General features: G+C 38.2%; 1 protein-coding gene across 3 annotated transcripts in view; it reads left to right on the forward strand.

The window, feature by feature from the left end:
* LOC127635630 (neuroligin-2-like) overlaps window positions 1-24953 on the forward strand; it is a 121742-nt gene that overhangs the window by 78475 nt on the left and 18314 nt on the right. For all 3 annotated transcript variants that reach the window (XM_052115786.1, XM_052115787.1, XM_052115788.1), the window contains one exon: window positions 8002-8151. In XM_052115786.1, coding sequence (XP_051971746.1) covers window positions 8002-8151 — 150 coding nt within the window. The remainder of the gene's footprint in view (window positions 1-8001; window positions 8152-24953) is intronic.

Raw genomic sequence — 24953 nt, forward strand, 5'->3', positions numbered from 1 at the left:
GTTCTTCTCTTCATAGGAGCTACGTTGCCCATTATAGTTCGGTACAGGTGTTGGAACTGCCATCAGCCGTCCTTACAGCATATCTTCGTTTGTGTGTACAACGGAGTAATTCCTGTCACTGTTTTGACTCCTTTACACATTTGATTAGCTCTACGTTTGTTCTCAACTGGTAAAAATACCACCATATATACATATATAAATCCAACAAGCTCATTTAGCTCAGCAGCCAACATTCTTTTGGATGTTCGGCAAGTTCCGCCATCAGCAAAATATACGTTATAAATCTGTCCAGTCAGGATGTGACTTTTTCCTCGTGCCTTTTGTTTAGTATCTTTAGATTCATTGTTAAAAATGCCAGTGTCCTACGTGAACGAGGACTAAATGTATCATTTTCTTTTTTGGTCCGGACCAAGAGGACCAAGAAAACCGATCTACAAGTGTGAACACACCCTTAAACACAATAGAAGTGAATGGAGCCAATCTGTAAACATTCAAATGCACGCTGTTTCAAAAGATAAGCCACAAGACATAAACAATCTGCATGTAAACATTTAATTTGTGTGATAAAATCGCTTACTAACCCTTTCTGTGTTAAGTTATCCTGGAAACGATGATTTAAAGAACTTTACACCTCAAATAATACACAACTTTTACCAGAACAATTAATGTATGTGCTTCTATAAAATTAAAAGCTTCACATTTCAGCCTTTAAAGCCCTCCAAAAATTGGGCCCCGTTCACTTCCATTGTGCCTTATTGTAACCTAGATTTTTTTTTTACAAGAAAAAGAGGGACAAGTCAAAATTCGTTTTTGTGGTTATCAACATTATCCCACAAATGCTGTTGATTAAGCTTAACTTGTATTGTACCCAGAATACTCCTTTAAAGGGTTACGGAAGGAAGTTAAGTTTTTGTCGATTTAAAACTTAATGCATTAATCTTTAAAAACCTTATCTGTTTGGAGAGCATAACCACGCTTTTAGCGCCACTCAATGGACATTTGACCTCAGAACTGCCGCATTATGTGAAATGAACCACATAATATCATCTTGAAAAAATTTCGCCACAGTCACAGAATTTTCAAGAGATCAGGTTTGATAACTTCCCTGTCCCAAATGGCACACTTGATGTGGACTCTTGATCTTACAAACTTGCGATGGTTGTCTCATGTCCGTAAAGTCCACTAGACTATGCATTTATAGGGTATACCAATTATAATTTTAGGTTTGAGAAGGGTACTTTCGGAGGACAGAATACATATGCATCAGTGTGTGTGAAACAACATGTACCAAAGAGGAAAAAAATCATTGCGTCTAATAATAAACTAACACTTGTGTGTGTCTATATCTGTGTGTGAGAGAGAGATCCTGTGGTAATATTAGGCTAATTGAACTTGTTTACATTTCCACTGGGAAATCAGTGGTCTCAGTATTCAAGGGAGAACGAGACATGTCGCCAACATGTTCATAAATGTGTTGTTAAATTCACAAGAGTGTTGTCAGTTTGCCTGCACTTCTGTGTGTTCATGTGTGAGCATGTTCATGCGTGATTGTACATAGGTCTGTCTAAGCAGATGATGTCGAAGTTTTGTTTGTGTGTCCTTGTGTGTATGTGTGATGCAGGAACATCTGTGCACATTGTATTGTGTTTGCGTATTTGTAAAGAAGTGTGTTTGTGTTAGAGAGGTGTTTATGTATGTGTGCAAAGATTAGTATGTGTGTGTGTGTGTGTGTGAGTGTGTGTGTGGGTGGGTGGGTGGGTGTGTGGGTTTTGGTGGTTTACAAGGACATTATTTTAGGTTACAAACTGGTAATTACAAGGGTATTATGCTATACATGTGATTTATGAAGACATTTCTAGTGTCCCCATAATTCAAATAGCTTAAAAAACATACTAAATTCTGTTTTTTTGAAAATGTTAAAATGCAGAAAGTTATTTGTGAGGGTTAGGTTTAGGATCTATTGTGTGTGTGTGTGTGTGTGTGTGTGTGTGTGTGTGTGTGTGTGTGTGTGTGTGTGTGTGTGTGTGTGTGTGTGTGTGTCGCTGTAATGCGTTCGTAACCCGAGATTCAGGTAGTGATGCAGGCAGGCGTGCCAATACGTGCATAGAATTTGTTTCCGTGGCAACAGGCATGAGTGAGTCAGTGCTGGTGAGCTTCTATTAGACAGAAAGAGAGAGAGAGAGAGAGAGATATGAGGCAGTTTCCATAGCGACTCAGCATCACAGCTGCCTGTGTGTGTTTGAGTGAGTGTGTGTGTGTAATTTTGTGTGTCCGTGAAAGGACCTTGGTCTGTGTAACTTTTATTTTATTCTCTTTTGTGTGCCATTTCCTTTTCACATTTCGATCTCTCTCTCTCTATCTCTCTCTCTCTCTCTCTCTCTCTCTCTCTCTCTCTCTCTCTCTCTATCTGCCATCTCTGTTTATCTCACACTCTCCCTTTTATGATTTCTCCATCTCGTTTTTCCTCTCTCACTCACTTTCTCTCTTTTCTTTTCTCTTAGACCCCCCTCCTTCTCTCTCGGGATAAACAGATGTCGTGGTAGTTATTTATGTTTCTGCATGGTCTGGTTTTCATATGAATTATCTTCAGAGCTTGCACACCACATATGCACTGGCTAACTGGACATCTCTGACTGCCCTTGTGGACTCACGTGCTCATATGTATATATGCACAATCATGCGCAACTATACAAATGCCAATACAAACTGCAGTGCGAAAAAGCAAAAAGGGATAACCTGTACCAATAAACCTTATGTATAGATGTGAATCTAAAAGAGACTGAATATACCAATCTGGGGGTTTCAGAGGGGGGAGTCAAAGGACAGAGAGTGTGCCAGTGAAGCACACAAGGAAGTGTACAAAGGTATGGATAGTACTAATACTTCACTGAGAGGGGGCCAAAAAAGTGAGATGTTGAAATTATTGAAAGAGAAACTGAACGTCAACAGCTCTATCAAAACCAGGCTGACTGGGGGAGAGAGAGAGGGAGAGAGAACCTGAACACAGACTGTACTAACAAATATAGAGATACATCACAACATTGCAGAGTTTTGGAGGAGAAACAGACAGACTATGCCAGCAGAGTGCAGAAGCGATGAGCCAATCCAGGAAGTCCGTGCCAAGCGATTTCAGAGAGTGAAGGGAGGTTCAAAGACGGAAACTCTGGCTATGTTCGGAATTCCATATTAACACGCTAGTGTTTCTGTAATGCAAATGTTCCGTATGCATAGAATACAACCTAGATGATGTGTTTCTTCTGCCAAAATGTGCAGTTTTCAACCAGATCGCATTGCACTGAATCTGTTATTCACAATGCACTTTTCCTTCCATGAAAAGAGTGAACCAGAAAAGATATACTCCATACTTTTTAACATCTATTTCTTGACTCATTATTTGATATGACTGCCAAAAGTTAAGGCATTTTTACACAAAATTGGATTAAAGTCATTGAATTCAACATGAGTTCCAAATGGCATACTATCCAAACTACTACTTCTGTCTATGGATGGTAGTATGCTGGGTTTTTTCATTGCATACTCTTTCACATTCTATAAAAAACAGTAAGCAGTACACAGTATATAATGTGTAGTATGCAGTAAGCAGTACTCTAAGTATTTAATTACACACGTACTGTAGTCTCCTAAGAGGCCACATTCACACTAATACATTTTCTTTTGAAATCGATTTTGCTACACGTAGGCCTCTTATTCACACTGGACTGGCATTTTCCTCCACCAAAAACAGAGACTTTAGAAAACACTCTCCACTACCGTATACTTTGGAAATGAGGACGTTAGGAAACTGAAAACTGAGTTTTCAAACTTCAATGGATTAATGTGGCTGTGGCCTATTGGACAGAAATATATAGACAAGTAACAAAAATAATAATTACAGATAAATGTTCATTCCTGCTTACAGTTATAAAACTTATATTTTATATATTTTTTTAAGTTTTACAAAGTTTTATCTCTGTAATGTTATATGTTATATTGTATATAATGTGAAAGTAAAACTTTCACATACATTTTTTTAAATGTATAATGTTAAATGTATTGTATCATTTTTTAAATGTAAAACTGCTACAGCAAATTAAAATGTTAATTGGTAACTGTACCATATACAGTGAAAATTATTTTATACTTAACAAGACAATTCGTGGATTACATAAATATACAGTATACAGTAAATTCTAGAGACTGTTGCGTGTGAAAATCCCAGGAGATCAGCAGTTACAGAAGTCAAGTCAAGTCAAGTGGTTTTTATTGTCGTTTCAACCATATACAGTTAGAACAGTACACAGCAAAACGAGACAACGTTCCTCCAGGACCATGGTGCTACATAAAATCAACAAAGGACCAACACAGGACCACATGAGACTACACAACGAAATAAAATACCTACATAAAATACCTATATATCTATATAAAGTGCACGTGCAAACATGTGCAAAAAGTACGGGACAGTACAAGACATTTCTGACATTGAACAGGACAATAGACGCAGTGCAGTGCAGCGCCGACCAGTACACAGTAGTGCAAAAAGATGACAGTTTCTAAAAACGTAAACATAACATACTATGAGATAGTGTTCTATGCACATAGCAGTTATTGAGGTAGCAGACAGTTATAAAGTGACAGTAATTAAAGTGCAACTCAGGACACATGTGTGTGTGTGTGTGTGTGTCAAACCAGTCTCTGAGTATTGAGGAGTCTGATGGCTTGGGGGAGGAAGCTGTTACACAGTCTGGCCGTGAGGGCCCGAATGCTTCGGTACCTCTTGCCAGACGGCAGGAGGATAAAGAGTTTGTGTGAGGGGTGTGTGGGGTCATCCACAATGCTGGTTGCTTTGCGGATACAGTGTTTTTTGTAAATGTCTTTGATGGAGGGAAGAGAGATCCCAATGATCTTCTCAGCTGTTCTCACTATCCTCTGCAGGGCTTTGTGCTCTGAAACGGTGCAAGTCCCAAACCAGGCAGTGATGCAGCTGATCAGGATGCTCTCAATAGTCCCTCTATAGAATGTAGTGAGGATGGGGGGTGGGAGATGTGCTTTCCTCAGCCTTCGAAGAAAGTAGAGACGCTGCTGGGCTTTCTTGGTGATAGAGCTGGTGTTGAGGGACCAGGTGAGGTTCTCCACCTGGTGAACACCAAGGAATTTGGTGCTCCTGACGATCTCCACAGAGGAGCCGTCGATGCTTGAGAAATACTCAAACCAGCCCATCTGAGACCAACAATCATGCCATGGTCCAAATCACTGAGATCACATTTTTTACCCATTCTGATGGTTGATGTGAACATTAATTGAAGCTCCTGACCCATATCTGCATGATTTTATGCACTGCACTGCGGCCACACGATTGGCTGATTAGGTAATCGCATTGATGATTGTTGGTCTCAGATGGGCTGGTTTGAGTATTTCTGTAACTGCTGATCTCCTGGGATTTTCACACACAACAGTCTCTAGAATTTACTCAGAATGGCGCCAAACACAAAAAACATCCAGTGAGCAGCAGTTCTGTGGACGGAAATGCCTTGTTGATGAAAGAGGTCAACAGAGAATGGCCGGACTGGTTTGAACTGACAAAGTTTACGGTAACTCAGATAACTGCTCTGTACAATTGTGGTGAGAAGAATATCACATTCTCACATTCTCAGTTTCCCGTCCCTCAATCATCCCATCTATGATATCGTCTCCCCTCTCTCCCCTTTCTTCCATCAGTGACATCATAATCTCCCAAAAGACCTCTCTTGACTCCAACTTTTCTCTAACTGTACCAACGGTGTTAAATCAATCTCAGGTTAAGGGTGAACTGGACCGTCTGAAGCTGGGAAAAGCAGTGGGGCCTGATGATATTGGGCCCAGACTGTTGAGGACATGTTCTACCCAGTTGAGTGGTATTTTTACATACCTGTTTAATTTAAGTCTGCACCTACAAAAGGTCCCGAAACTGTGGAAAACATCCTGTTTGATTCCAATTCCAAAGAAGAGATATCCATCTAACCATAACGATTACAGACCTGTAGCACTCACCTCACATATCATGAAGACGTTCGAGAGACAGGTCTTTTCTTACATCAAGGCCTGTATGTCAAACTACGTGGATCCGTTGCAGTTTGCATACCAGTCCAACATGGGTGTGGATGATGCCCTTATTTACATGCTACAAAGAACTCATGCACATCTGGACACCTCTGATGCATCTGTGAGATTCACGTTTTTCGACTTCTCAAGCGCCTTCAATACGATCCAGCCCCGACTGTTGTGTGAGAAGATGAGGAGGATGCAGCTGGATTCAACATTGGTCCAGTGGTGTATGAACTATTTATCCAGTAGACCACAGTACGTGCGTCTGCAGAATAGTGTTTCTAATACTATTCTGAGTAATACTGAGGTGCCGCAAGGAACTGTGCTGGCCCGTTACTGTTTACTATCTATACAGCAGACTTCCAGTACAATAGTGGCAGTTGCTTCCTCCAGAAATTTTCAGACGATACGGTCGGTGGTTGGCCTAATTAAAGGAGGTGAGGAGGAGGAGTACAGGAGAACTATTAAGGAGTTTGTGGGTTGGAACGACCACAACCATCTCCAACTTAACATCTTAAAAACAAAGGAGATGGTTGTGGATTTTAGGAGGAGGAAGAAGACACCGTTAACCCCAATCGCCATCCAGGGCAGTGAAGTGGAGATGGTCTCCAGCCACAGATATCTCGGTGTTTACCTTGATGATAAGCTGGACTGGAAGAGCCACATGGAGACAGTGTATAAGAAGGGTCAAAGGCGACTTTATTTTCTAAGAAGGCTTAGGTCATTTAACATCTGCCGTCCTTTACTGTGTAACGTCTATCAGACAGTGGTGGCAAGTGCTCTGTTCTTTGCTGTGGTGTGCTGGGGAGAGGGTGCTCGCATGGGAGATCTAAATCGAGTCAACAAATTGATAAAGAAAGCAGGATCGGTTGTGGGGACTGAATTTTATATGATCCAGTATGTGGTTGAGAAAAGAATACCCTCTAAACTAAAATCAATCATGGACAATCCCTTACATCCAATCCATGCTCTTGGGGTGATCAACAAGAGCACCTTTAGCCATAGATTGATCGCACCAAAGTGCAAGTCTGAACGTACCAGGAAGTCCTTTGTACCAGCGGCCATCAGAATGTTTAATGATTTATGAATATTCACCTGTTACTGAATATACTGTTATTAATTCTGCTATTGAATATCCTGTTTTGAATATGCATCTGTTACTGATTATTCAATATAGGTATTATTGTTATGTATTATGTATTGTTATTGAGTGTTAAAGCTGCCGTGACAATATAATTTCCTGCAAAGGATCAATAAAGTATCAACAACAACAACAACAACACATCAGAATTATATTCTGACATGCAAGTTGGCGCTGTTTTGGCAGCACGAGGGGGACCTACACAATATTAGGCAGGTGGTTTTAATGTTGTGGCTGATCGGTGTGTGTATGTGTGTGTGTGTGTGTGTGTGTGTGTGTGTGTGTGTGTGTGTGTGCTTTAATTATGTTTAACAAGACAATACATAAAAATTACAGTGAAAATCAATAACTGGGCATTCCTAGAAGTCCCTGCATGACCCATCACATTTCATTGTGTTTTATTGAAATAGATTCATTTCCATTGTATCATATAATGATATATACTCTTATGAACTGTATATGTGCAGGCAATAAAATGACATCCCCTCATGCCTAAAACATCATCACTGAATTTTTAAGTATAAAATTCTGGCAGCTTTGTTCTGGCAACACAGCTGGCAGTTTTTTACTGGAAATTGAAAGAAATGAACAGTGTAGAAATTAACAGAACCTGCATTTGCTTTCATATGAAACTTTAATTAGCTAAGCAGATCACAGATCATTGCTATTTATTTAACAGAACTAAAGCTGAAGCATTAGTATTGGATATTATGTTAAACCTGGCTGTGCATTGGGTTTGATTGAATGTTTTCTGTGCACGTCTGTGCTTTACGCAGATATTAGAGATCGCCGGAAGAAGCCTGTGATGTTGTTTATCCATGGTGGCTCATACATGGAGGGAACTGGAAACATGTTTGATGCGAGCGTTCTTGCAGCTTATGGAAACGTGATTGTCATCACTATGAACTACAGATTGGGCGTTCTGGGTAAGTGCAACATGTTTTTAATGTCTCCTTTCTAAACCTTGTCAACACAGCCGGGTGAAAAATGAAAATAAAAACATTTGTCATCATTTATGGTCAAGCACCATAGCATCAAGCATCAATTAAGCACCATAAATAACAGCAGACTATAAGACATTATATTCCAAATCTTCTGAAGCCATTTTATAGCTTTGCGTATTGTGTAGAAGCAGACCTATATTTAAATCATTACTTTGCAAAAGATTGGACGTCAATGATGATCAGTCACGAGATGCGAGAGAGCTAATGGCGTTTGACTTCCTTAACATCAGACATACAAAGATTTGACTTCATTTTGCCACTAATGCTCTTCATTCAAAGAACAGTTTTGTAAATCAAAACTAATTAATGCTGTAGTCAAATGAAACAGAAAAGTGCCATCTCTGTATTTGTTATAAGGGAAAGTGTTTGTCTGGGAACCTGAGGAATTGAGGACATAGAAAAGTTTGTAGTAAAAGAAAGAAAGGTAAAACAATAAAAAAGTTGTAGTGGATGTATGATCGTATAGAGCTTAGTTATTGAAATGTATAATCTATTTTGTGAATTATATGAAGCCATCAGTGAGATTTTAGAGGAATATTGATTTACTTTCTTCATTTTCTGAGCTTTTAGAGTATTTTAGGGTCATTAGTGTCTAGATGTGGTGTTCTGCTCTACTTTGCTTAACACATTAGAAAATGACCTTATCTAGGAGAGAAAAATCACAATAATTCAATAAGGAAGACTTATAGCCGAAACTTTAGAAGCTTACTCTAGAAGGAGTTCTGCTCTACATCAGTTTAAAGATTTTGAAAAATTATACCAAGGATATAAGAATCACAATAGCCCAATCTGGAAGAAGTGAAAGCCTATATGCCACTTTCAGTGGCACTAAACTGTAAAAAATACCCAATTATGGCTACATTTTCAAGCTGTTAGTAATGACATTACAGCACGCTTAAGTAATGCTACAGTTTCAAGCTAGGTTTAGATGCTATGCATAGGGTTTACATGGAAGGTTTCAGGCATGGTGTAAGGGATTTGGGCTGTTTCTACAAAGAGGTGGGTTTACAGCATTCTTTGCTCATGTCAGGGCCACTTCCTTCCTTTTTAATGCAGAAGGTCACACTGTTTATTTAAGACTGAAAGACTGAATATAAATCTGAACAGACTAAGAAGGTAAATGAAGCATTCACTTGTGGAGATTAAAAGTAGTAATTGGGCTAGTTTTGGCATGTTTGTGTTCTCAAGTGTGTTTGTTTCATACACTAATCAAAAGGCTTCTTTATTAACTGTCCTCATGCCAGCTGGGGTGTGAATAGAAAAGAGAGACACACTGTTTAGATTATTTGTGTGCTGTGTCTAAAGCAGAGCATTACTTAAGCTGTGTTTGACATAGTATACTACCGTACTGCTCTTACAATTGCAATAGTGTGTGTTTCCAGTGTGATGAATAAACTGGATGTAATATCAACCGTGATTTTTAACAACATCTTTCTTGACTCATTCTTTGATTGGACTGCTAAATGTTACACATTGTAACACAGCTTACAAAAAAATGTAATTAAAAATGCTAAATAACCCTTTTTATTTCCAAGATGATTACTGGAAGGCTCTCGCTTAATTGTGAAAAATGTACTGACGTCATGTGACAACACTGTAACAAACTACTGTTTTAATTAATTGATAGTAGTAAGCAGGGTGCGTTGTATACTGCATGGTATTTGTAGTAAGTACTAAGCTAGTATTCTTTTCTGAACATACAGAAGTGTTCGTTTGGAGTGTAATAACAGCCTTATGCTTACTATGTACTGTGCAGTATTCACTGAATATGGCATGCAATTTTTTTAAAGTGTATGCAAAACATTACATTTTTCAAACACTTAGTAAGCTGCATTTCACATGAGTGTTATTTAGTTACTAAATAACTTAAAATTACAACCCCAATTCTGAAAAAGTTTGGACAGTATGGAAAACGCTAATAAAGACAAAAAGGAGTGATTTGTAAATGTTATTCACCTTGTGCTTTATTGAAAGCACTGCAACAACACATAACTTTATATTTTGTCTTGTAAATGTAATCGTTTTTTGTTTTTTAAATAAACACTCATTTCAAATCAGATAATTGCAACATGCTCCAAAAAAAGTTCGACAGTGTTTACAACTGTATAGCATTACCATTTCTTCTAATGTCACTTATTAAGTATTTGGGCATTGAATTCACAGGTTTCTTAAGTTTAGCAAGCAGAATTTTCCCCCATTCATCCATAATGCAGGTCTTCAGCTGCGCAATTGTACAGGCCCTTCATTGCCACGTTTTGAGCTACATAATATGCATCACAGATTCTCAGTTGGAATGCATTTGAAATGTGGACTCGTCAGAACAAAAAACATGATTATACTCTTCTATTATCCATCTCAGATGAGCCCAGAGAAGTTGGTGGAATTTTTTGGACAGTGTTGATGTGTGACTTCTTCTTTGCATAGTAAAGCCTTAACTTGCATCTGTGGATGCAGCGGTGAATGTTGTTGATTGACAAAGGAATTCCCCAGCCATTTACACACTGAGAATTGACTTGAGTCTTTGAACCTTTTAACTGTCAAATAATGTGTTGTTGTAGTGCTTTCAGTATAGCACAGGGTGAATAGAATTTACAAATCACTCTTTTTATTTTTATTTATTTTTATTTTTTGCATTTTCCACCCTGTCCCAACCTTTTCAGAATTGGGGTTGCATTTTGCATTTTCAATCCAATTTCGTTCATTAAAAAATTATGAAAAAGATGTTAAAAATCATAGCTAATATTACTGGTTCATTTGTCACACGGAAGTGGAGCATATTACGTAATGGTATACAGTATTACATACAATATGCTCTGTTGCATACTGCACATTTTGGCAAGTGGGTTCTATGCATACAGAAAATGTGTATACTACTCGCTGTATACATACTGCTTTCTGTACAAACAGTAAAGGTAGTATGGTGGTATGAAATTTCAAACAAACCCCATGATAAAATACACACTTTATAAACATTCATAAATAGAAAAAACACATGTATATGCACTCAGACCCTGCAGAGAAAGAATACAAAACGGATCATTATTACCACTGATGAGCAATTTTGTTACATGGATGAATAAAAGTAACCTTTCAGTGCATTATCTCTCTCGCTTTCTCTCTATTCTGCTTTAAAGAGGGTTTTCTACAGCGGTGAAGAAGATTACATATTAGTGTATGTGTGTCTTGCCATTCCGGCCACATTGGATGATTGGATTGGATGAAACATTTTCAAACAGGCAACAAAATGCACAAATGAAGCAAAAAAGGCAGAACAGCGTTCTGCATCATAAAAGCAGGTTTAGCTCAAAATCGGACCCTTTATCCAGTGCACATACTAACATACACACACACACACACACACACCAGACAGAATTGTGAGCTATATGCCTTTGCACCTTTAAACAGTGAGAGAGAATGCAGAGAGATAAAAGAACGGCCAGAGAAAAGGGGGGAGAGGTAGAGGGAGAGACCAAGGGGATCTCATGATAATTCATATGTATTCTTAAGTAAAGTTTGGTTCAAACAAACGTACGTTCTCTTAAATTTGCATAGACACTGAAATGTATAATATCGACATATTAAGAGCATCTAAACTTCATAATTTTACTTATTAACACCTATATAAATGTACAAATGATTACGTGTACTGTTTGAATGTATTAATATTGAATAATACATAGAATTAATCAGTTAATTACATTTAATTTATAATATAAAAATTATAAATATAAATTACGACATTTGCCGCCTTCTGCCCGTATCCATTCAAATGGCCTTTTATCGATAAGATGGGTGTGCATGATGACATCATGCCTAAAAAAACACTTTGTCACATAGGTTTTGGTTTAGCACAAAAGAAATCTGCCCTGAAGCCGTTTCCATTCAGAAATGTGTTTATCGCTAATTTGCCTCACAGATGTCCCTCATTTTTTTCCTCCGAAGTTTTGGTAAAATGGGGAGAGTGTTGAGACAATTTTTTAAAATGAGCCAGTTTACTATCATTTTAATTTCACAAATAAACACAATCAGAAGGGAACAGTTCTGATAGGACTGTAGTATTGGTCCTGATGTTGAACCTATTGGCACCGGTTCTGACCTGAAAGCGGATTGTCATGGCTCTGTTCAAGCTGGCAACCTGCCGGCAAATGTAATGGGGAAAATTTCTGTCTCAGTATAAGGACCATCAATCGATGTGTATATGATGTGTGCATAAATGATACAGTGTAATATCAGGGTTTACATATGATACATTCATGATATTCAATATTTTGAACAATCATCTATTCAAAAGCATCACCATCACAACTGCATTATATCCCATATATTTCTCCAGCAACTTGTAATGACCAACTGAACATGATTATCATCTTAATTTAATTTTAGCTTCAACATTCAAATGTATATTTTCTGAAGAAGCACTAAATGTGATCCTAGGTAAAGATGGTTAGATTTTAAATATTTAAACGTTTTAAAATGTTCAAAAGCTCGTTTTCTGAAAGTGAACTCAGCATTGGACGAATAGTTCTGATAATTTATAGTCTTAAAAAAAGTGTAGAACATTCTGAGAACGTCATCCAGCCGACTTTATTCATCTACAGGACAGGGTAAAGCAAATTTTTTTTTTTTCGTTTGGTAAGTTATTTGTTTCATTTAATGCTTTTTCGTTTGGTAATTTATTTAATTTAATACAGGGGATTTTCCTGGCATTTTTTCAAAAGTAGACTAAACAATAATTTAATAGAAGTAAATTCAAGTAAGTGTTCCAAAAAAAATATAAATATAAATACTCTGGGCTAATTCCATGACTGCCGTCTATTATTTTGAATGGTGTGGAAAAGAAACTTTAATAAATAAACGGATGGATACTGCGATTAAATTAATCGCAAACAGTGGCCATTAATTTGTTCAACATGCACAAGATATTTGTGTTGCACTCCTGGAAGTGTCACGTTTACAGATCGTCATGATTAACACAGGCTAACGATTGGGGCAAACTCTGTCATGTGACACTACATTTTTGCATTAATGCCAATTTTATCTACAAAACGTGTTTTTTCATGACATTTGATATATCAATAATTCAACAATCTCTGTCTCCATTTGCCACAGTGCCGTCACTTCTGTCGTTGGTTTGGTTTCGATTTCAAAATTCAAAATATGTTACGGCCAGCGGTTCTACGGCAGTGATGTCGAATGCTCACAGGCTCTCATGCATAGACATATAAAATGTATTTATATGTCTATGCTCTCAAGTGTCTCGTGACCATTATATATTTATAATCGATTTGTCAATAATGTTTGTTTCTAAAGCTGTAAATCCGCAAACATTTTTACGTTTTAGATGCTTTCAAATGTCCATATTCTAAGTTTTAGTGTCTATCCAAACTTACAAACATGTACATTTAAATGTTACAAATATTAACATACACATAGCTACTTAAATTATTGGGATCAAGCTGGAGAGACAGAACAAGTGAAAGAGACAGAAGGGAGATATGTGAACAAGCTAAAAATAACCATCAGAAGTGCCTTTTTAAATCTGCAGTGAAGCAGAGAACTCATTCAAACCAATGATAATGCAGCATGCACACCTCGTTTGTTTCTGAGCTCTGACCCGTGCAGGATTACATACTGTTTCCCCTTCACTCTCGTGTGTGTTTCCGAAGCCAGTTGGTGATATAGATGTGTAGTATCTGAAATTCATGCTCTGGCTGTTTAAAATAGCATACTACTATACTTCTCTTGCCATTGCTGCAGTATATACTTTAGTGTGTATACTGTGCACAGAATGCAGATTTTCTCTTTGCATTGAGTACTTGATGACCTACTAAATCTGCCAAAATGAGCAGTATAACACAGAGGTTATGTTCAGAATAGCACTACTCATACTATTGCTGCAGTATTTATGATGTATTCTGTGCACTGTATGTGAATATTTTGTTTGCATAGAATACTTGGATGACCTACAACATTTGTCCAAATGTGCAATATACAGAGCTTACTGCGTTGAATACTGCATCACTGCATCAATGTGCTTGACTTGACCTTCCAAAACCAGTGTGAAAAAATTAACACGTAGTAAAATAAGCTGCAATTTGAAACATTTCTTTCATAACTCATTATTTCAGGCATCTTCAGTGTCTTTTCTGGCCAAGGACCACTTGGTTGGTAGAGAGACGGAGCAGCATTTCATGCTTAGTATCGGACTTGGTTAGTAAAGGAATACTTGTAATGGTGCTATGTAATCAGGATAGAAAAATGTGTAACTAATCCATTACAGTTACATAAAAACTCAACATATTCAGATTATAGTTACATTTGGTAAAAATTGGGATTACTAGCAGGATTATAATTTTCAATATATATAATAAAAATAAAGATCCTCCATACATAAAATTATAAAAAACTGCTGCTTGCTTTATAGTGGTACAGATATGATCAGATGCATGCTGGAGATCTCTTCTGGCTCTCTCTCGTGACTCACGTGAATCTGGCACTACTTACTCTCATAAAAATGATTTGTCTCATGTGTAAATAAGACCTGTCTCACATCAACACTGTGCTCTCGAGGCAAACAAGGTCTAATCGTTAAGGGCTGTTTCATCGCAATGGACACTGGAGGACTATTATAATTGTTGTGGAAATCCTGACATTATTGTCTCTTCAATGGAGAAAAAGGAAACAACATTACAGTTCAGTGCAATTTACCTTCCAGCTGTGAAGATGCAGTGATTTTCCTAGGACCCAATATATAATTATAGGAAGCATTTTAAGGTAAAACCCACATGAAAATCACATTAGCTAGGATAGCTAAAATTAATCATAAGTGTTCCCTAATTTTGTCGTCCGATGGTCTGTTGATAGTTTTTGTGGGAGCAGGAATAGTTGCGGAGAAACGACCACTCTCCCCGGCCAACGGCCAGTATTCCGGTACATGGGACGCTGTGGCAGGGCGGAGGCATAATTAGCCTAATACGGGACCGGGCACAGACGCCTACTGTCGAAACTTTAATGTGACTTCTCATTTCCATCTTAACATCAGTTGAAACTCTAAAATTGTTCTCAGAATTGCGTTCATGTTGTAATGATAACAGCAATTGGAACAGCATTTCTTGCCTGTGATCTGCCTATTCCAGTCGGAAGTTAATAAATGGTCAGTGCCAATAACTTTGTAGTGTTTTTGAATCTGAGGTATTTCCTGTCATATGTTTTCATGTTAACCAAGACATAATTCAGTGCATCTGTTCTAACTGTATTTGCTTGATGAGAAAATAAACTATTATCTGTAACAGATAGAGGACTCACTAGATTTGGTTAAAAATGCAGAGTTTGGGGAACTTGGGTAGCTCAGCGAGTATTGACACTGACTACCACCCCTGGAGTCACGAGTTCAAATCCAGGGTCTGCTGAGTGACTCTAGCCAGGTCTCCAAAGCAAACAAACCAAATTAGCCTGGTTGCTTGGGAGGGTAGAATCACATGGGGTAACCTCCTTGGGGGTGCGTGGTAAGTTTATTACAGGTTCATTACAAGTTAAGATCAATAGACTGCATTTGTGGCATAATATTGATTACCACAAAAATTTATTTTGACTTGGCTGTCCTTTTCTTATATATATATAAAAAAAAGCACAAATCTTGTTTCCATTGAGGCACTTACAATAGAAGTGAATGGGCACATTAATATACTCATTGTATCAAAAGTATAGTGACATAAATAATATGCATGTAACCATGATTTTAGTGTAATAAAAACATGTACTAACCTTTTCTGTGTGAAGTATAGCCAATTTTACAACTTCGTTGCCATGAAGATTAAATGCCAACAAACCAAATAATACATGAGTTTTAACAGAAGAATTCAAGTGCTTTTATAAAATTATAAGCTTCAAATTTCTTCCTTTAACCACTCTTGTTCTTTTTCATTGCAAGTGCCTCTCTGTAACCTCGAATTTAGCTTGTTTAAAGAAAAGGAGGGACGAGTCGAAAGGAAATTTTGTTGTAATCAACATTATGCCACAAATCGTTTCAATTGATCTAAACTTGTATTTAACCTGGAATGTTCCTTCAAAAAATATACAGCAGGGGTCTGTAACCGCTTTGCCTTTTTTTTTTTCTTAATCACTGTGCCATACCCCCCTCCAAAAAAGACAGACAGACAGACTTCTCCATGCAGAATAAAACATCTTTTATAAGTTTACTGATATGTCTGGAGTCTTCATCTCATGTGAGTGGTCGATTTTACACAACAGGACACAACTGTAACCATGATGTTCCCTTTCTGTCACTCACTCGATACTGTGTCGAATGAAGTCACACAAGGGGTCCCATATAAAAACGCCACGCACTGACCATGTTACGTGAACTGTCGAGACAAGTGTGAGCAGGCTACTGCATGCTAGAGGCACCTGTGTTGGCTGCACGTAGCCCTCCCCAACACCCCCAAAGAGATGTCACATACAGACCTTAGGTTCCCCGCACCCCTGAGGTGCTACATGACTAGTATGGGAGCAAGCCCTGCAGCCACGGCCTTCTCTCTCACTATGTCTCTCACATAAGACGTGAAGCGGCTGGGGCTATCTTAACACTATGAAATGCGTCAGGGAAGGTGGTCTTTCCCGGTCCTATTCTTTCAGGTGGAACAGAGCCTGTTGAGGCCACATCCTGCCCAGTCTAGGGGGAGGTAACATGTGGCAAATACACCACGAGGGTTGTGAAACCGTACGTCGGAAATGGCGCGGTGGTAGGTCCAGCCCAATGAGGGGGGACTTTACAAGCACGGCGACCGGGGCAGCGGGGCTGCCCAAGGGAAACATGGGTCCGCCGACAGGGGGACCGTATTGCGGGAAATACATCACGGGGAGTTTGCCTGAAATGGGAACTAAGCCCGTGGAGCCCGACCCCAGTACAGAGCACCTGTGACTCGTAGTGGGTCTGGATGCTAATTGTTCTGCTGAATTCGCAGGCCAGAAGGCTAGGGAGGAGAACATCCAGGGAGCGACGCTTAGTGGCTAGCCTGGGATAGAAGGCGCACTGGATCAACTTGGTAAAGGGCGCTGTGTGCAAGCGGACACCCGGTCGGTTGTGCCACGTTACCAAGTTCTACCGGCTCGGACCTGACAAAACACAGGACGAGACCCTAAGATTGTAAAATCTGGCAAAGGTATTGGGTGTTGCCCAGCCCGCTGCTCTGCAGATGTCTGCTAAGGAGGTGCCATGGGTCAGTGCCCACGAGGGTGCCACACTTCTCGTAGAGTGTGCTCGTACCCGCAAGTGGGTTGGGCTCCGACCCACGAAGAAAAATTCCGACTGGCACTTCCATTTATACCTGTATTTTCAGGGCGGGGGATGCAAATTCTGTCTGCGAACTTGACATTGGCCTTTTCTCAGGTTCAGAGGTACATTTGGCGTCCCAGGAAGACCCCCCTTGCGTCACTTCATTCGACACAACATCGAGTGAGTGACAGAAGGGGAACTGAGTGTACCTTTAATTATGTTGATTTGAGAGTCACTGTTTTGTGAGTGTGAAATGTTAAGGATTATGTAACCAATGCTAGGTTGATAGTCTCAGCGGTATCAATTTATTTATAAAGTAGGATAATGTTCTGAAAGCAAAAAGCAACAAATAACACATGAAACTGTAGGCTGTCATCAGCTCAACTCCCCAGTGTGAACAACGCAAAACAGACACATTTACTTGTTGGACCTTCAACTACAGCACTACTCAAACTAGTCTGCTTTGCACTAATTGTGTCTTTTGATAAGCAGTGGTTGAGCCAATAGTTTGTCTGTGCTGCACACTTCTGTTGATAATTCAGTTTCATCACACTTTAATAGTGTTAGGCTGTCCAATCAGTTCATAATTAAATAAAACTGGATGTATGATTACCGCAAGAGGAAGGTTTGGCATGCAGGTGCAAGCAACTTCCACATGTTGAGGGACTACAGGCTCATCTTTCTCGCTCACATTTGATTAATTAACAAGTGCCAGTGGTGGATAAACAATAATTTGCAGACCCCTGTTAAAAAAGCTTGTTCTACACCCTAACCCTACCCCTAAAACTAAATCTCACAGAAATGTGTTAATATCGTAGATTTAAAGAAAAACTTGTCTTGGCCAGTTTATGAGCCTTTTTAACTAAAGTGAGGACCTCTTAATCCATTTTTGTCATGTTTAACTATATTAGTAAGGACATTTTTGAAAATGTAGCCTTTATAAGTATAGCTAAACCTGTATACATACACACACTCCATGAAGGAGGCGGCAGTAGATCAGAGTAAGCTCTCAGTGCTGAACGCACGTGCACTGTACTGCACTGTACTGCAGCAGTCAGTTGTGTTTGTGCTCCCATTGTGATTTTCCTGCTCTGTGAATATGTATGTTTTTTCTGCATCTGAACCACTCTTACCTTCCATCTCTGCCTCTGCCCAGCTGCCCCTCTGAGCCGCTGATTTGTGCACCACAGCCACACAAATCAGCGGCTGATTAATTAACTAATTAATGAGCTCTGGGGAAGAAGGCACTCTCGATAGACTTTGCGGGTTAGCGCAGTACTCTTACCACAGCCTAACCTTGCTTCCCTGTTCATATCACTCTCTCTCCTCGCTCTACCCTTGCTTTTCCGGCGTCTTCCAACCCTTCATCACATCTGTCCTAGTTGAAGAAACAGATTACCCTAATTAGGTTTCTAATTCCACACAAGTCTTTATTTCAGGAGTTTACACTTTCTGCCATTTAGCACCAGCTCACGCGGAATCCCTGAATTATGATGAGTAGCGGTTCTAGCTTGTATGGTGCCCTGTGCAAAACTCCCTTCATTTCATATTTTTACATACCAAATGCAGCAGGCGACCAGTTTCGAGATTTAGCATGTTATCTTGAATATTTACTTCAGTTTTAGAGTAAGTGATTGTAAAGTCTAAACAAGTGGGACATTGATGGCATTATTTGACAGAAATAACTTAAATTAGCATTCAAACATGCTAATGTTTTCAAACACTAAGGTGCATCTCTAGTTTTTAGCTAATTGCTAAATCAGACATAGCTAATGTTTGTTCGATGTATAAATACCCTCTTTTCCCTGCCACTCCTTGGTAAAACAAGCAGGTTGTTTTCTGTAGTCTTTTGACGCATCAAATTTGAATATTTTTATACCCACTAGTGAGCAGTTGTTGCTAGTGGATGTTGCTAGCTACATGTTGGTGTCACTGCCCAAAAGAACTTATGTGCCCTTCAAGTGGAGTTGGAAATATCATAATTACAAGTTCTGAGCACATGAACGATCAAGCAAAGTCGTACTTACGAGTGGGAAACTCGGAATTCTACATGATACACAAGTTGCCGAGATGGGATGTTGGAAGGAGCGTGTCGACAGGAAAGATGATGGAAACTAATTATTTTGCAAAAACTTTTCAAGTTCTGTACTTTATTTTAATAGTATTAATATGTTATAAATGACTTTCACTGCTTAGATTAAGCAAATTAATAAATAATTTGTTACCATTCATTTATAAATCATATATCATGAATAAGTGATGCAAGTGTTTGTATTTATATTTATTAACTGGTACAACAGAAAATGAGCTTTTGCCTTCATTCGTTGTGTATTTGTTTGACTTTGCTTCTTCTGTATATTGTTTCCCACTTGAATGAATGACATGTTGTTGCAACAAATGCCCAACTCGGAGGTACGAGCTTCCTAGTTCCACTTGAAGGCAACATTAATTGCTTGTTTCCATTTAGAGTTAGTGATTATAAAGGTTAAACATGAGAACCATTGATAGAATTATATGCTGTCATCTCCTTTGTGTGGTTGCATTATAATAGGTTTGTAGGCTATGTTAACCTAATAGCCAAAATGTTTGGAAATACGTGAATGAGAAAAATGTTATCCCAGAATGTGTTTATCACAGTGCACAATATACAGTGTCGAGATGCGTGTAAATATATTTGTATGTAATTATTTAAAAATGCTTGTTGACTTCAATTGAAATATTCTCAATTGATTTGATATTTAATTCAAAATTGGGAAATCAATGCCAGTACCCAGCTCTACAAAATTAGTTGATTTGATTTTATTGGTAACAGCAGTATCTCATTATTCAAATTCAATTCATTGATTAAATTGAAGTATTTGACATAATAGGATTACACTTGAGTCCTTTTAAAAAGTTTGAAAAAACAATTGCCTTGGGAGGGGGTCGGGGTGGAATGCCCCTGGTTGATATTGCTCAACGAAAGTTCATTTCAGACCATGATTCAAACACGGCAGATCCAAGAGGCTAATATTTTTGAAAGCCTCATTAGTTTTTAGCTAACCGCTAAATCAGACATCGCTAATGTCTGTTTCACGTAGAAACACCCTCTCTTGCCCATTATTCTTGTTTCAGTAACAGCTCAACCTCTGGTAAAACAAGCGGCTATTTTTCTGTAGTCTTTTGTAAGGTGCAGCCATGCAGACACAGAATATTGTTCTTATGTTTGTGGATTATTGATGTAGCCTAACAGCAGGGGCCATGCGAAGCACAGATAATTAGCTATTTTACTACACTTCAACAACTTGTTTTAGATGCCGATTTATTTCAGTATGAGAAACACTCTCTTCTCTAGGAACAGAAAAGATAAATGGGGCTCTGAAGTGTATATTCCTCCATGCAAAAAACTAGCTGATGGCTAGTTATGGAAAATTGACACAGTGCCATGTAGAGCTGGAGAAATGTGTTCTGATTTGTTTCAATGAACTTTTAAAACTATAATATTCTGTTTCTTCAATTTAGATATTTTTTTTAAATAAAAAACAATCTAGATCTTTCATTTTGTAATTTTTAGTTCTTTGCTTTATAGCCTAGTTGGTCCTTGCACATTTGTCCTGTTTGCTGGAAGTTGCTTCCTTTTTTCCTTTACCTCTGTCTCTAAACCTTTCTCCGTTTTCCTTTATTTCACAGCCACAAGGCATAACGTTGTAAATGCAGCCACCCGCTATTCCCCTGGTATGAAATATCCATGTCCTACCGTGAGCTTACTTTAGAGGAACTGGGCAGAGAAAAGTAGAAAAAGATGGACTTCTCATATAAACTATATCTAGATCTTACATGAACATTATCTTCCATAATTCACTGTTGCATGGAAATATTGTTGAAATCTATTCTTAGATCTGTGGTTCATGAATAACACATTATGTGGGCAATTACACAAGTAGATTTTGCATTCTTTCACTCTATCTCTCTCTTTCTCTCTCTCTCTCTCTCTCTCACTTGCCCCCTTTTTCTCCCTCTATGCATCACCCATTTTTATCCCTGGTTCATTATTGGATACATCTTTCTATCTATCTATCTATGTCTGTCTGTCTGTCTGTCTGTCACGTGCATACAGGGGCACCATAATGGGAGGGAGTAGGGTGATTTTAAGGACCCTGACAGACAGTGGTCCTAGCAGAACCCCCAAGACTTTCCTGCGTGATTTTGTTATAAATGGACTCTTAGCACTGGTTAGGTAAAATGAAGACTGCTCTTAATCTTCCTTGATAATAAAAGATGATCTAGTTTGTGGAATCTCCCTTAAGACATTCGGTGGTTTATCCCAAAAGCGCTTCCCATCTGTACGGTTTGATGCGCAACTTGTGCGCATCCTCGCGCTGGACGCATTATAACCCAGGCTTAACTGAGTCATGTGGAGCCACACAGTGCAGACCACAAAACCTGAATTAAACTGAGAATGTTCTTCTTTGAAGAACATTATTGTAGTAACACCAAATGTACTAACAGGTACTGTAGGATTAGACAGAAATGTTAAACATTGATAAAAACTATAAAAGGGAAGGGGAAGTCTACTTTTGTTTTATTATAACAAAGGCAGTTTTAATTATATATTAAAATATTGAATTTATGGTTAGGTTAGGTTGAATTTTGAGTTATAGTGAATGGTGGCCTAGACTTTGACGCACCAAAAATTTGGTAAAGTCAGGATAAAGTTAATCCATAAGACTCCAATGGTTTAATCAATGTCTTCTGAAGTGATCCAGTTGGTGTTGGGTGAGAACAAACAAAAATATAACTATTTTTTACTGTACATCTTGTGATTGCAGTCTTTAGGCACGAGCATGATTTCAAGCTTGATTACAATTCCAAGTGCTTGAGTGCTAGATGGCGCTTGGAAGTTTAATAGAGCTTGAAATCATGATTGCCAAGGAGACTGCTGTCAAGATGTACATTGAAATACAGCTTGGTCTGTTCTTACCCAAAACCAACTTGATCACTTCAGAAGACATTGATTTAACCACTTATATCTTATGGATTCACTTGCATTGGATGGACCTACTGATTTTCTTCAAAAAATCTATGTTTGTGTTCTGCAGAAGAATGAAAGTCATACGCATCTGTAACTTCATACCTCTTTAATACATAATATTATTACATGTATTATTTTTCAAGGTAATTTAACTCTAATGATAATTGTATAACTAATTACAATTTTTAAAAAGTTTATACATCTTTTACTGAATTATAAAGACTTAGACACATTGAAATAAAGTATTCACTTTTGGGTGAGAGTTTAAAAATTTGATATAACAGAAATATGGGCAATTTCTGTGTTTGGTGGTAAAATATGAAATGTCTCAACAGCTCTACTCACACAAACATATACATATAAGTACAATGGACTAGGATAAAATATTTTTTGCAAAAAAGTAGTTATAAAATTACAACCTCATGTACTCTATATTGTCATTTGACTTTATATTTCTATAGTACACAGTTCACATGATACGATTCCTTAATTGAGGAATACCTGGATCAAAAGACCACTTCATCTAAAATATGATATATTAAAAACTAGATGCTGTGTCATTTTTTGCCCACATATGCGTTCTATGGATGAATACTTTAAACATACTGTAAAAAATCCAGTATTCCCTTTAGAAACACAGTCCCAACTCACTAAAATGGCATTCATTTATTGTAAATTTATATTTATTAAATGCAATGTAATTTCAATTATTTTAATGAATTTTCAAGCTCAGATTTGTTTTTTAGTGTCTCTTAATTAATGTGCAATCATGATTATGTTCACGTTTATTATTAATGATAACTGTTAATAAAACAAAAATGTTGTACAGGTTGTAATAAGATAGGAGGCCTAGAGTGCAAAGTTGTCATGGGGCCCAAAAATCCTTATGGCATCCCTGCATACATCCAAGACTATCCATCCATCCATCCATAATACAAGGCAGCGTATCTATCTGTCTGTCTGTCTGTCTGTGTATCTGTCCATCTGCCTGTCTGTCTGTTGTAATCTGTCATGCATGCATAGATAGACAGATTATCCATCCATCCATCTTTTTACCCTGCATTGCCCTCTCACCTATTCATCTCTCTACCACTCTAGAATGCAACACTTTCTCTCTCTGCTCTTCACTGGTGTGGTGCATATGCTTGAGTCCAGCTCCAAACTGCTGCTCTCAGCATCAAAGTCTACAGGATATTCCACTCAGCACACAGCTCACAGAGAAACTTAGAGAGAGAATCAGAGCAGTGCACAGGGTTAGACATTTGACTGATCATTTTCCTAAATTGTAATATGATATTTTGAAGCACATATGGACGCAACCTGTTGTTTAAGATAATCACTGCATTTTTGCAACATTGTGTCTTTACGGTCGCAAAACACATCCCTCTGAAAGAAGAAGTGGCAGGTTGCCAGGCAACAGCAGCAAACAGCTCAACAGAAGAAGGTTAATATGAAGGCAGTCAAACTCACAGACCCACCCTTACAGCAACCAATTCCTGAACACCATTCTCCCATTGATCAGTCTCTTATCTAATGGCTATGCTGGAATAGAATACTAGCATAATGCGTACGGCTCACTATATATTGTATACTGACTACTTAATCTTGAATAGGAAACAGCATGCATTATGCAACGATTAACGTAAGATGTCACGTGACCTCAATGCGATACACGTTTAATTTAGCTAGTGGAGTCCAGTTGTTCATTTAAATAATTACTATGTTTATTATGCGTTTTTTAATTAATTACTGCCAACAAATCATAAGTCAAGATAAAGTAAAAATTAGTGGTTGATATTACTTATGGTTCATTTGTCAGACTGAAAGTTGAAGGTGATTTTTTTGCAAATATAGAAGGTCATCTGGGTGTTCCATGCATATAGAAAATGTGTATACTGGACACATCATACATAATGCATACTGCTAAAATAGTAAGTGTAGTATTTTAATATGCTATTCCAAATGATTCAACCCTTTTAGGATTTAGACCTGATAAGGGACTTTTAAAAAAGACCTCACGTCCATTGTTACGAATGAGGCAGGGAGGAGACGCGGATCTAAATGCAGACTTTTCTTAAAAAGGTAAACAGGCAAAACACAAAGGAAAAACCCTTGATGGGGAAACAAAACATAAACAAGTAAACTCGGGCAGGGGAAACATTCCAGGCTTGACAACATACAATGACAGACCAGGAGAGAACAAGAAGCAGGGCTTAAATACACAGGGACTAAATGGGACACAGGTGAGAACAATGAACAAAATGGCAGTGATGATGACAGGTGGATACTGGGAAGTGTAGTTCTTTAACAAAATGGCAGTGAGACACAGGGCAGACAACAGAGGAACGTGACATAGCCCCCCCTCAAAGGAGCGGCTTCCAGACGCTCCTCAGAAAAAAAGAAAAGAAGGGAATACTCCAAAAAAAAAAAAAAATCATC

Source organism: Xyrauchen texanus, chromosome 43, assembly GCF_025860055.1.
Source record: "Xyrauchen texanus isolate HMW12.3.18 chromosome 43, RBS_HiC_50CHRs, whole genome shotgun sequence".
Classification (NCBI taxonomy): Eukaryota; Metazoa; Chordata; class Actinopteri; order Cypriniformes; family Catostomidae; genus Xyrauchen; species Xyrauchen texanus.